At 40.6% G+C, this 13523-nt stretch overlaps 1 protein-coding gene across 1 annotated transcript in view; it reads right to left on the minus strand.

Moving 5' to 3' along the window:
- LOC134870752 (cytohesin-3-like) overlaps nt 1-13523 on the minus strand; it is a 30599-nt gene that overhangs the window by 6881 nt on the left and 10195 nt on the right. Inside the window, 9 exon segments of the mRNA XM_063893139.1 lie at nt 395-471; nt 3991-4102; nt 4236-4384; nt 6716-6828; nt 6930-7010; nt 9011-9129; nt 9266-9332; nt 9561-9625; nt 9946-10028. Coding sequence (XP_063749209.1) covers nt 395-471; nt 3991-4102; nt 4236-4384; nt 6716-6828; nt 6930-7010; nt 9011-9129; nt 9266-9332; nt 9561-9625; nt 9946-10028 — 866 coding nt within the window.

Here is a 13523-nt window from a genome sequence, read left to right on the forward strand (position 1 = left end):
AAGCTAACCGTCTCTTAGCTTTAGCTTTTTTTTACTGTCCTATTTAGAGTGACATGTAATCTCTCTCCCTCTCTTTTTTTAACTATTCCTATAATATTAACTCCAATGATATATGTATTTTTTTAACAGATGGATAGGATTAATATTTGTGGAATTTGTGGAAAAAAATACCAGAAAAACCCAGATTTAGTTCATAGCTGTTATTAAGTGTTGAGTAACTTTCAAATTCATACACATTACTTATATTTGGAAGTAATGTGTAGATGTGTGTGGTAGAGTAATGTATGACATATACTACTTTAGCTTTACATTCACCAAAATAAGAGTGCGTCTAAAAGCTATTGTGCTTAGTCCATTCCGACAAACATGGACACACATTATTCTGCGTACTTACTGTTGTGTATTCAAAGTAATAGAGGCAGTTGTCGGTCAGAATGAACCACCGTCTCTTCCACGTCTTCACCCTGCCGCCTGCAAAGAAAAACACACACTATTTTAGTTTAACCTGAAGGGGCGACAGTGTTTGTGCATGTAGAGGCTAACTTGCAGCAGACCTCGGCTCCACGTGCCACATCTGGCTCTGATCATCAGCTCTCTGCATTATCAGACTCAATCAGGAGGCTGCATACTCCCTGCAGCACCCCCTCCCCGTCTCTAGGGATGCATGCCTGAGGGCTGTGAAAACTGTTCAACACGCTGCTACCTTCCAGAAAAACCCAAGACATTTACACGCCTCATACATGTGAAAGCTTTAGCAGCGGTGCACTCAACCAGATTGACGGTTTTTATGAGTTTGGCTTGAAAAAAAGTCTGATATTTTAATATTATAAAATACAGAGAGAGAAGGCGGGGGGTTGCAGAGAGGGGATTGGATTTGAAACACGTGAATGAAGTGAAAACATCTTCTTATTATCAAAGAATTACACATCTGAGCGTAGGAGTGACATCCTCTCCATCTGTCTCAGATAAAAATAGATTATTGGGATTACTGGGTTTTCTGTCAATTACACCATCAGTGATGCAATTTACCTTGGTAATCCAAAGAAAACACAATGTGCCTGATGTCAATGTTCAGTCTGCACAATAATAACATGTTTGCTGACTTTACAGAGTGAGCACAAAGCAGCCGTTACTGATGTAATCAATATGTCATGTTCACTTGACCCAGATTTTAAGCTCTATACTGCAAGCTGGAGTAAAAATCCAACATGTATAGTACATTATTAATGAGCAATGTTTACCAGAGATGCATACCGCTGCATTTGACTCACTAAAAATGGATTGAGGATGTGAAACTGTTGTAAAGTGTAACGTTGATTCTCCTACAGTCTACCATATGGCTCCGTCTGGAGAGCCGTTTATCCCATTTAGCCATATGTTTAATTTAATCCTCAAAACCTGACATTTATAATGGATTTTTGCTGCAGGACCTCCCATGTTTGCATGCTTCTAATGCAGATTTATCACTCGCTTGTTTGCACAGGGAGACTAAGGAAAAGGGAGTGCAAATAAATGTGCACAAATGTCAGAAAGTTATAAGTCTTACTCAATTTTCATTATTTGTATTAAGGAACAGGATACAAAAGATTCCAACTTGTGTAATTTCTTTAACATGTTATTTGTGACATGAGTCTGGAGTGCTTGTATTGAACACAGCTACAATACTGCACACTGAATAGTCGTTTGTCTCATCCTAATATTAATTATTTGGGTTTTTGTCAGTTTAGTCCATTTAAAATGCTTTGACTTTGATTAGGAGGGCAGGAAACTTGCTTTACTCTTTATTTTATACCAGAATACAAGCTAAGCTAAACCAACAGAGGTGCTGTTTAGGCTAGTAGGCGTTCTGAAATATATGTCTAAATACATACCGTAAGTATTTTATGACATGCTGTCCCTAATGGATGATGATGGATTCAGGCAAAGCAGCAGGCTCAGTCCTGGTTAGTAATGTAGTGTAATGAGCTCTTATGGAGCTTTAAAGCTTCATGTTAGCAGTGCAGCATGTAATATTAAACATCAGCGCAGGCCAGCTTCATTCAAACAAACAAACAACGTCTCATTAAGCATGGACTCTGAAAGGGAGCTAAAATTAGCGTGAGATTTGCTAATGGGGAAAAATTGAAGCTAAAAAGATGTGGCTAGTGCAGCTGGTAGGTTAGAGAGCAAATGAGAAAGACAGGGGTCTGTAGAGGAAGAGGAGAAGCAGCATTAGCGTGGGGGCACTGAGGCCCATTCACTAAAGCTTAGCGTGTGTGCTAGCTAAGCAGAAGCTGTGTGACGCGCAGGGCTGTCTCTAATGGTACAGAGGATGCAGTGAGCACTGGGTGTTTGCTAAAAATAGGAGGAAGCAAACATCATTTATGTTGAAGCAATGCATGTTAGCGCTTCTTGGAAAAAGCCGCTAAATCATGCAGGAGTTTGAAACAAAGACTTTGATTGAGTTGTTTGGCTAACTTGCTTATGCTTAAAAGGTTCTAATAAAACATGTTGCACCTCTACAGCTATAAGAAAAGTAAAACATTTTGGGTAAAACATTTCACTTTCTTTTCAAAAGATAGCTGAGAGGTTTGATACCACCTTCATGCCTGTATGCTGAATATGAAGCTAGCATTACAGCCAACAGCATGGTTAGCTTAGCATAGCATACATACTGGAAACATGGGGAAGCAGCACATGTTAGAAAGTGAGCTTTAGAGGTGCAGAAAGGTGGATATTGTTTGCCCCCTTTTTCCCCAAACAAGTGTGAGGCTCAGCTAGCAGTAACTTAACTTATTGCATAGACATGTCAAACTGCATGCACCACATCTACAATTAATACATGAGTTTAGCGTAAAATAAAGATGTGTTCACGTTCATTTCCACTTACAAATAACTTTATTTAATGTGTATTTGTTCCAATACTGCATGATTACCAATGCTTTGCTTAAGGCTATGTAGCGCTTCCTTTATTATCGATAAAACTGTACATTTTTGTGAAAAAGGCGCTGGACAATAAAGGGGAAGTGGCGAGTGGCACTGTGGTTTGAAGAGGTCAACATTTATCTTTTATGCAAAGACTTCTCAGGTAAAACATTTCAATTTTGCATATGCTTTGTGTCTGCACCATCTGAGATGAGCCCTCTGCGTCATCCAGCCTCCTCCAGAGCTACAACAGGGATCCATGCACAATGAGCGAGATCGCTGACCTCCAACTCGCCCTGCCTTTGAATGGGATAACGCATCACCTCGTTTGCCCAATGACAGCTCTGATACAATAAGCCAATTAAATGAGGCGGGTAGCATGTCCGGTGTGCTAAGGAGATAATGGCAGCCGATGCCAGTGTGAGGGCGACCTGTGATGAATCCGAAGGATGGAGGAAGGAGCGTTACCTACCTCCTAATACAGATTTTTAAGAAGGAACATCCATCACAGAACATAATGAGAGAACAGAACAAAAGGTGAAAGTGGGAAAGGTTAGAGAAAGGGAGGAACAAAAAAAAAACACAGAAGGATTTTTCTGAAATACACAACAACCACGTAAAACAATGCCAAAGATACGAAGAGAGAAGTTTAATTAACAAATAGAAGCATGCTTAAAGAGTGAGGAGAGGAAGAAGAGGAACGAGAAGACAAAGCAAAGAGGAGAGGTCACAAGATGAAGGACGAGGAAAGGAAAAACTATTTGCAGTTGTGTAAGAAAGCTCCGTTTTTTCAGGCAAAAATGAGGCTGAAAGAGAAGAAATCACGAGCTAACTTGAGCAGAAACTCATCCTACTGAAATGACAAAAAAAACTCAAGAGATATCATAGAGATCAGCTATTTTCAGCCATTTATCCTCAAGCTGTCAACCTCTAACAGGAAAGCCCGTCATAAACAGTAAACACACAGCAACACAAACACTCATCATCACGGAAACAAAGGACACCGCTCATCAAACTGATGCTGTGACAGCTGATACAAATCAACACATAATTCAGGTGACTTTTTGTGAATTGAAATGCACATACCAAGCTTTAGGAGCCAGCCCTCTCTGTCCGGGTTGAAGAACGTGTGCGTGAGATCGTTCCCGTCATCCTCCGGGATTTTGAAGGGCTCGTTTTTGATGCTGTCGTAAAGGTTCTGCAGACAGGGGGAAGGAAGTTGTAAATCAAAAAGCTGAACAGTGTAAGAAGTGCCTTGCTCGTATGGCGTAGGCGTGACAGAGCGATCACAGAGGTCAATCATCACACACACATAACGGACGGATCCTCACCCTGAGAAGCTCCTCGGGCAGATCTCCCCCCTCGTTGATGCCTCTGTTCATGGAGATGAAGCGCTCCACGGGGGGCTTGTCTCTGACGTTGGGGTTGTGGAGGCTGGTGTTCAGCATGATGATGGCAAAGGACAGTACGTAGCAGGTATCTGAAAGCAACAGGAAGGGAGTAAAATTGATCAAAAACGCATAATAGATCGTTAAAGTCTAGTTTCTCTGACACGATTTATATTCTATGGTGGGGATATTAACTGTGTGGTGTAACACTGTCAGATTCCAGTACATATAACAGGATGTCATCAGCATACAGTGTGATTCGTATATTACAACTACGTATTTTTCTTTTTACCAGAGATACACAGATGTATTGGTCACCGGTTAAAACTTAGCCGGTGTCATGAAGAGTTGTGGACGGTCTTTAGTGTGTGTGAACAAGAAATAAAGCTTTGAAACATCTGCAATTTTAAAGTATAAGCCTTGGAGGAACAACCTGAAAGTTGGTGCGATGAGTGACAAAACGTAATCATTTCCTATTCAAATTTAATATTTAACATACAGTTGAATTTAAATGTTTGCATAAGATAACAAGTCTAAAAACTGTTGTGTATGCTTCAATTTAAGTGTAAGAAACCAGCCAAGGGAATTGCAATCGATGCATCTGAACCCCTTACACATATAGCCGTTTTCTATACTGCTTTTGCACATTTATATTTAGAGTTTTTGTTATTATTCTGAAAGACTGGTAAGGATGAGACAGATACAGACAGAGCAAAGTCTGTTGGCTAGACTCGGGAAACTAGTTTTTTTTAATTGTATTTGTTAGAGGGAAGTACAGTATAAGTGAGATGAAGTCGGGGGCAGGCAGGGCATGCTTGAGTCTCTCGTCTGTGAGTTAATGTTCAGACTCTCACGGGCCACTGGCTGCCTGTAAATGAATCATTCATTCCCCTCTGTCTGTCTGCTCTCACCGACGCACTTTGCTCCGCGCTGCCTATTGTCTGCCTGCTAACACACACATTCTTTATAAAAAATAGAAGAGCTTTGCAAGCAGTGTGTAATGCGGGGAAAGAGGGGCTGCTAACTGCGAGAGGAATGTCAGCGTAATCAAAAAGTGGACGAGCTCGATGAAGAGCCGAGAGAGACGGCTAGCTCTTTTCCACCCGTGATTCAAGAATCTTTTTCCTAATGGCTTCACACGTGCAGGACTGAATCAGTGGTGGAACGTATATTCACTCGAGTACCTTACTTAAGTGTCATTTAGACATTACTGTCCTTTAGTTTTCCTATTTAAGGCTAATTTATACATCTACTACTCCTCTAGTTGCTTTTCTACATGGATTATATGATATTCCTTTTTGATGTGATGCAACACTGGACTACTATTTGATACGATTTTCAGAAAAAACGTAGAAACCTTTTTCAGTATTTATACAATTATTTACATAATAAAACTGATAATGCTTTGTATTGAAATACACATATATTTGACATGTACTGTATATCATTCTGTAAAAAGAACAACTCACATTTCCGCTGTTTTGCACTTCTAGTTGGATGTACACTACATATTGAATCTAATCTAATCCAATCTTTAGTTTATTTTGTTATACAGAAAATTATTTAACTGAATTGTATTATCCAATATCCCCTGGGAAGCGAAACAAATGTCCTGATTCTGATGCATAGATTGATAATACATACAGAATATTGTCTGTAGAACATCACATATCTCTAAAAGCTTTGTGCAATATTACATTTGATTTAAAAGCATGGCAAGGCAATCCTACGATTGAATGATCAAAACCTGCAGTATTCTCTCCACGGGACGACATGCACCCTCAAGATTCCTCCACACAATGTGCTGCTCTATAACGTCTTCAATTATTTACCTCCTGTTGTAGTTGTACTTTGTTTATCAGGAGAACACGTATCACTCAGCCCTATTGAGCCGTTATGAATAATGGACGCCTCTTGTTTGTTGCTGCTTGTTCACTCTTCTGCTGCAGTGACTGTGATCTGGTTGATCCTCATTAGGCTTTTGTTACAGTGACTCTCAGGGCTTAATGATTCAAATGCATTTAATAAAAAGGCTAATGCTCAAAGCATCCTGGAGCCTCGGGCAATTCTTTTGTTGGCACGTTAGGGTTAAAATGATGGTCAGTGCATCGACATTGTCCAATTTATTGGACTTCAAACGTTGCTCTTTTGTGCCTCGGTGTGACTTTCACAGTTTCCAAACGACTACCTAGAAAAATGAACTAAATCCTACTCTTTTATAGTAAATGCAGCTGTAACATCAGCACTGTTGGGATTATGAGTTAATTAAACATGGTAGCAAGAAAGCAGAGAAGTCTAAACAGAGAGTTGATGTTCGGAAGGGGGCTCTGGGGTTGATCTAAAGGCCTTTGGGGGGGAAACGTCTCACATGAAAGGTTTGGTGAACCCTGATCTACTCAACAGTCTCCTGCTCTGACTCTGACCTGTGGACTGGAAGACCCCCGGGTTGCACTGGCAGTACCGCGATGCAAACGACTCCATCATACGGTCGATCTTCTGGGCTTCACCTGGCAAACGGAAACTCCACAGGAACTGCCTACAAACAGAGGACAAGGGGAGGGGAGGAGGTTAACTTTGGATGCCACATGGTGAGCATGACAAACTATTTTTCCTGCTTTTTATCTGAGGCTTGTTGACCTTAGCGCTTGGACGAGATTGAGATCTGCAAACTCATGCAGCTCCACAAAAGCCTGCAGCACCTTGAGGTTGAAGTCATCCCTGTTGGGAAAAAAATACACATGATAAAATCAGATTTCCAATATCATCTCTAAGTCTTTCAAACTTCATCCAGAGAAGATGCAACATGACTCCAGACAATAAGTGAACCCAGAGGGAAGGGCGAGGAAAAGCAGATTTCCTCCATGAAAGCATTTCTCAACCTGGATTCCCGTTTCTCAGCATTCCTGTCATGTTTGTGCTTTTATTCATACCGGGCACTGAGCGTGGAGTCTGGAAGTAATTTAAACAGCTGGCTGATGCTGAGTATTTCTCCCGCCTGAGGGGAGGAAACGGTGCGTTTGACTGATGAAAAACAGCATAAACCCAAAACCCACGCAGGCTCCTTTTTGTCAGAGTTTTGTTTGGCTTTCGGAGGGTTTTTTTTTTTCAGTCAACAGCTGCTCTCGGTCTGCGGTCACAGCTTCTCTGATCGTGTTTGTTGTACATGAGGGCCCATAATCCTCAGCCTGCATCCTCTTTCTGTTGTGTTTTTTACAAATGAAGCCAGGAATTCTTGTAAAGGGACATCAAAAAGGGCGTTGGTTTACAAGAAACAAAACAAAAACATGTATCGCAATAACAGTCTTGGATTACTTGGACGATGACTCGGGGGATTTACTTCTTCTTCTACCCCATACTGCGATCTGCAGCCAAATAATGAGACTCCTGTCCTATGAGGGTTGCATATAGTATTGCTAAAGGTACATTTATTAAAAAGAGACCTGAATCTGGTTTGTCGGTTGCAGAAATAAAAATTGCATTTATTCGTGTCTCAGTTTAAGGAACAATAAGATCTAGCACCGTCATTTGGGAGACAATCACCTGCTTATCCTGCCTCCATCTCACCCTATCTCTCTGTCCACCCCCCTCCTTCTTCCTCCCCCTCTCTACTCAGCATGTAATGATAGGTTCTGCTCCCTGCTTAAGCTCAATTAGTGATAATTACTGCGTGTAAACCCTCCGCCTGTGTTTAGTGTGATTTCCGCAGGGTAGCCTCTTTGATGACCCCCCGTGAGTAAAGCCCACCGCCAACAAGAAGAGTCCCCATAGGCCCCCCCCCCCCCCTTGACGACTTACTCACATTGTGCTTTGTTTCTGTGCTAATGTAAGATAATTAAGACTGTAGATGATGTGATTTTCTGCACAGGAAGAGTTCAGGCAGTGCTCCTTTGAACAGGATCTCCTTTATCATAATGAATCCTACACAGCTCTTCCAATCACATTTATTTTTCACAGGAATTTTACAATTTTCTAAGTCTTCAATTCTTGTTTTTATTTTTGTTTTGTTTTTAAATAATTTAAATACACTTTTTTGTATTTGCTTTTATTTAAAATCTTAATTTATTTAAGTATTTTGCACCATGGAAAATAGCTTGTATAAAAAAACCTGCCGCTCATTGCAACTTTTTATCCTAAAAAGAGTTTTTCTTACTTGTTCTATTTATTATAATTAATATATATAATTAATAATAAATTATAATAATAACTCTGTATATTCTTATCTGTCTCCTCTTTCACTGTGTATTATATTTTACTTAAGTGTATAAAACAATCAAAGTAAATGGTCAGCCTTGTAAATGTTTAATGTTTAAATTATTATTTTTGTTCTGTGATATTTTCTTTTGTGACATTTTGGGGGATGAATTGCCTTCTGCACTTCTCAAATATCATCTGTCAATCAAAGACTTCAAAAAGTCTGTGACGCTTTTTTCTGCTGATAAAATCCAGGCAGAACAGGCATCAATATTTCTGCTAAACTGCCCAGATCTTATTCTGTAGGATTTTCAGTAATTTGAGGGATCTTTACAAAACCTGCTGTTAAATACATCACCCAAAATGTTAAAGGCATCACTTGTTTCATCATTTTATGTTAAAAAGTATGTTATCTGATCCTTCTCTTTCACCAACTAGCCCATCATTTCCTTCTCTAATCACAAAGGGCGAATAAATCTCATGTGAGGAGGACTTTCTCCTGCTGCCTGATTAATGTTCTGTCTCACCGCTCGCCCAGGTAGTCTCCAATGACCGTCTTGTTGAGGCCCTCTCCTTTGTACAGGAACTGGGCGATGTCTTCGGGGGTGTGCTGGAGGAGGTCGTTCTCCAGCAGGAACTGGATTCCCTGGAGAGGAGAAAACAGGAAAGCTGTTCATCTCGACTGAGGACGGATGATGGAAAATCTCTCTTCAGACTATAAGAAAATCATTCCTTCCAAGGCTACAAAGACTTCAGAGGAAGAGGAAAACATGAAGTGGTACCTTCTTTGGATCCATGTTGAACTTCTTCCTGCCCATGGCGATCTGTTTGTTTCTCTGGGATGTTTTGCTGGAACACAAGAGCATAAATGTTAAATACAAGTCTATACAAAAACCGGTAGATAAGGCAACATAGAATATCTTTGCTGCCTAAATTGTTCTTGTTCTCCTCCTCCTCCTCCTCCTCCTCCTCCTCAGTATACAAACAGCCACTATGTGCTTGAAAATACTTGTTCAAATGCTCTGTTATTGCCAGATTTTAGAGATGTTAGCCCCATGTGCACATTCAGTTACTCACCTTTCTCCGACACACGTCAGCTGCTCGATCTCCGTCATGACTTCTGCTATCTCAAACTTCAACCTCTGAGAGAAAAGAGGGAGACAGACTTCAAATAAAAACAGGATAAATGCTTTAAGGCATGAGAACAACAGACAATGCACTGTGCAGTTAGTAGAGGGATGTGCATTACTTTCTGTAATCAAATTGAGTTCCATGATGTACTGGGTACAGGTTCATTTGCATTACATACGGCATGCAAAAACACCTTCAGTGCAGCGGTAGATAGGTAAAGAGCCATTAAAGTTAATGAATAACCATCACAGAAAGTTGCATTGCGCTGCTAATGAACTGAAGCTGAAATGCAACCTGTATATAAAGTGATCATATGTGCACAAACACACACCTCAATATCATCGAGCAGCTCTCTCTTCCTGCGTCGGATGTTTGACAGCTCATCCCTCTCCTCCGGGGAAAGATCCTCAGGAACTGAAACACACGATGGGAGAAAACACAGCACACGTGAACTCTCATTTTGTACACAGCTTGCATCACTCACAGCTCCCTGCACATGACAGAAAACAGGAGGAAATTCCAATCTAATACCAGAAGAAGTCACGACCCGGGATGGAAAATCGTGAAAAGATTCATCCTCCTCATGCGGTAAAGTGACGGGGCTGCTGCTGCGTTGCCTGTTTCTGCTTGTTCAGCTGCAGCAACACATATCAAGAGCCTGCATGATTGTCTTAATTAACAAGAGGAAGTGAGGAGGCGAAGGGTCTTAATTATTCCACTTGAAAGTCTTTTGCCCCTCCGTCTCCACTTGGCCCCGGGGGGAATATTCTATTAATAAAACCAATCCAGATTAAGCTCTCTTTCATTAAAAGTGAATTTGCTAATTTAACACGGCCTACGACCCCGATTCCCTGGCTTTGAGGGTTTCCGTGCTGCAGGCAGAGAAAGAGGGGAGGACGTTCGATGTTTCCTCCCTCCTCTTCTTCACTCACATCTTTGTGACTCAATCTTGTTTTTCAATCTTTCTATCCCACTCCACTCTCTCCAATTCTCATTCTCCCCCAACACACACATTATTTCTCTATTTTTTCATCTTTTCCGCAGCACTGAGATCCTGTACGATCTTGCTTCATTAAGCCAGCTTAGAGGGAAATATCTCAACGGGAAAAACGGCACATCTAATATCACAGTCCCAGCTTTGTGCCTACATGCTGCTAAAGGGAGAGAAATATAGATTGAAAAAACAACACTTGTTATTTTCCTTCGCAGGCGGAGAGAAGAAGCAATTAAAGTGAAACAAGGTCACTGGGCTCAAGAGGAAGCATTCATCCTAGTTTTAATTCAACATCTCATACAATAGTTGAATACAAGGGAGTGGAGCATAGATGGTATTCACATTCAAACTGAGACAAAAGGCACTTCCTAACCTAGCTATGTAATCCTGAAGCACCGTGATGAGGGTCAGGTAACAAGCGGGAAAAACAGCAGAGGGATTTCTTTCATGAGCCACATTATTAATACACTAGAGGGGGGATATAAATGCTGTTAGTATGACAATAAAGATGATAATTAGCACACTATGCAACTGTGAGAGCTGTGGATGTGGCTTTAAAGCTAATTATGCTCTACAATAAGTGCCATGACTAATTGTCACAGTTCTTGAATCTTCTGCTCAAGGAATAGCATCTGTACTACAGGATCTTTGGATTTTGAAGCTTGAGGAAAGATGCATTGTTGCTCTTACAACTCAGAGCAACAGTTCAACATTGTGGGAAATACTCTTATTACTTTTCTTGCTTAGAATTATAGAAGATAGACACTACTCTTATATTTGACTAGTTAATATAAGGCTAGAGCCAGCTGATCGTTAGCTTAGGTTAGCTTAGCATACATTTTGAAAATGCACCTCTAAAGTTTAACTTCCAGCATTTTCTAAATTTTTTACAACATTTCGTTCGACATAACAGATGCAGTTTTCCTCAAGTAAAAAGATGGAAGTTCAGACATCTATGATAGCCATTTCTCTTTGCTTCCAGTCTTTATGCTAAGCTAACCGTCCCCCGACTGTAGCTTCACATTAAGCAGTCTGATTGCTATCAATCTTCTCATGTGACTCTTGGCAAGAAAGACAATGAGGGTATTTCCCCAAAATGTCAAATGACTTCTTTCAAATGCACTGGGTTAATGAGAGCATTAATATTTAAATGTCAAATTGTTTGACATTTTGACGAAGCCTCGGGGGATCTAATGTAATTTATCACTTTGGTTTGCTGGTTACAGGAAACAGAGGAAACACTGTAATGAATGGTCAACGTTTTAAACTTGCACTATTCATTGTTCAAGTACTAAAACTGAGAGATTACATATCTAACACATAAAAATAAGGGCATTTTAGCAATTGCTAGAATGCTAAAATGCCAAATTAAGATTGTGCTAACCCTCATCAATAGCTTTGTAATTATTAGCAGGTTAGCATAGCATTAAGCCCAAAACACCACTGTTTTAGGCTTGCACGATGCATGACCATTGAAAGTAAATTGAATCCTGTCTCTGGATGTACAAATACTTGAATCTTGAACAGTTACCCAGACAAAACATGCAATATAAATATGCTAATTTATGAAAGGCTTTTTATATTTTCACTAGAACCAACCAGTCAATAATAATCAGCAGATTGATCAACAATGGAGAAGATAAATCAATATGTAAAGCCCTAACAGCAGGATTCCTCTTTGTCTCATCGAATATGTTGCTCAGAGGAAGATTGTAAGCGAACGCCCGACAGCTCCATGTTTTCCATTAGCCTGCGGCCGTGCATTAGCTAATGGCGATCTCCAGTGGCTGCAACAATGTGCAGGATTGCAATCTTGATTCATTACAAATCAAATGAAAAGCAGAGGATGCTCCCTTTAATGAAAGCACACCACCATTAATGGAGAAGCTTTGCCATTATCCTCCAATCTGGGTCTCTCTTACTGTATTACTGTAATATATGTCTTTCAAACCACACATTTGATAATAGAGTGAGCCCAGTGCTAAGGCCTCTGCTCCAGAAGATAATCATATTTAGTGGTGGGGGGCGGGGGTCTTCTACAGAGGTGGTCCACCAATTACATTATTAACACACCTCCCCCTTTGACCTTCTATGAGTCATTTAGGAAATTAGTTTAGTGTCTTTAGAAAGCAACAAGGGCGTTGTGGGGCTGGCTTTACCTCAAACAAAACACAGCCACGCTCGAGTGGTAATCCAATAAACTAATTTATGGTATGAGTCATAGCTTTGTAGTAAACCTAGTCAGGGTCAGATCATCTGTAGTGGGGTAGCTGTAGTTGATGAGGAGCTTATTTCAATATGTGCGTGCAAAAAATTAGACGTCAAGCCCATTTGAACCGCTGTGACTTCTAAAATAAATCTGCTATATGAAGCTCAGAAATCCACTTCATGAAGCAGTGGGTTGAGAGGGCCCAAAGGGTTTAAACTCCATCATGTGCGCCACAGAACAAGAGGCTCGGTTAATTTCCCCCCTCCTAAAAAACAAAATCCCTCCAATTCTACTTTTAGCAGTAAATCCCCAGCTGCTCTTCACACCCAAAACTAACAACTGTCCCTGGCCCCCCACTGAAACCAGAGGATTTGAGGGCATTTAGACTAATGCTGTGTGCACAAACCCACACCAGTCTGCGTCAAACTGTCACTTTTATTACTTTTGCCATGTTTATTTCTGGTTACACATCAATTCATGTTGATCCCATTTGTTAGAGAGTGAAAATGCGTTGAAATGTGTTTCAAGGGCTGTATTTATATCAGACGCAAGGTACTTCAAACACACGAAGCTCAGAGTGGAAATCTCACGCTCACTAAGCCCTGGCTGAAGCCCCAGTTTTCACTGACTCTTGTGAGTGGATGAGGATTCATCCAGATACACTGGCTTTAAACTAGTGACTTTAACGGCCTTTAAAGTGGATGAG

Source organism: Eleginops maclovinus, chromosome 10, assembly GCF_036324505.1.
Source record: "Eleginops maclovinus isolate JMC-PN-2008 ecotype Puerto Natales chromosome 10, JC_Emac_rtc_rv5, whole genome shotgun sequence".
Classification (NCBI taxonomy): Eukaryota; Metazoa; Chordata; class Actinopteri; order Perciformes; family Eleginopidae; genus Eleginops; species Eleginops maclovinus.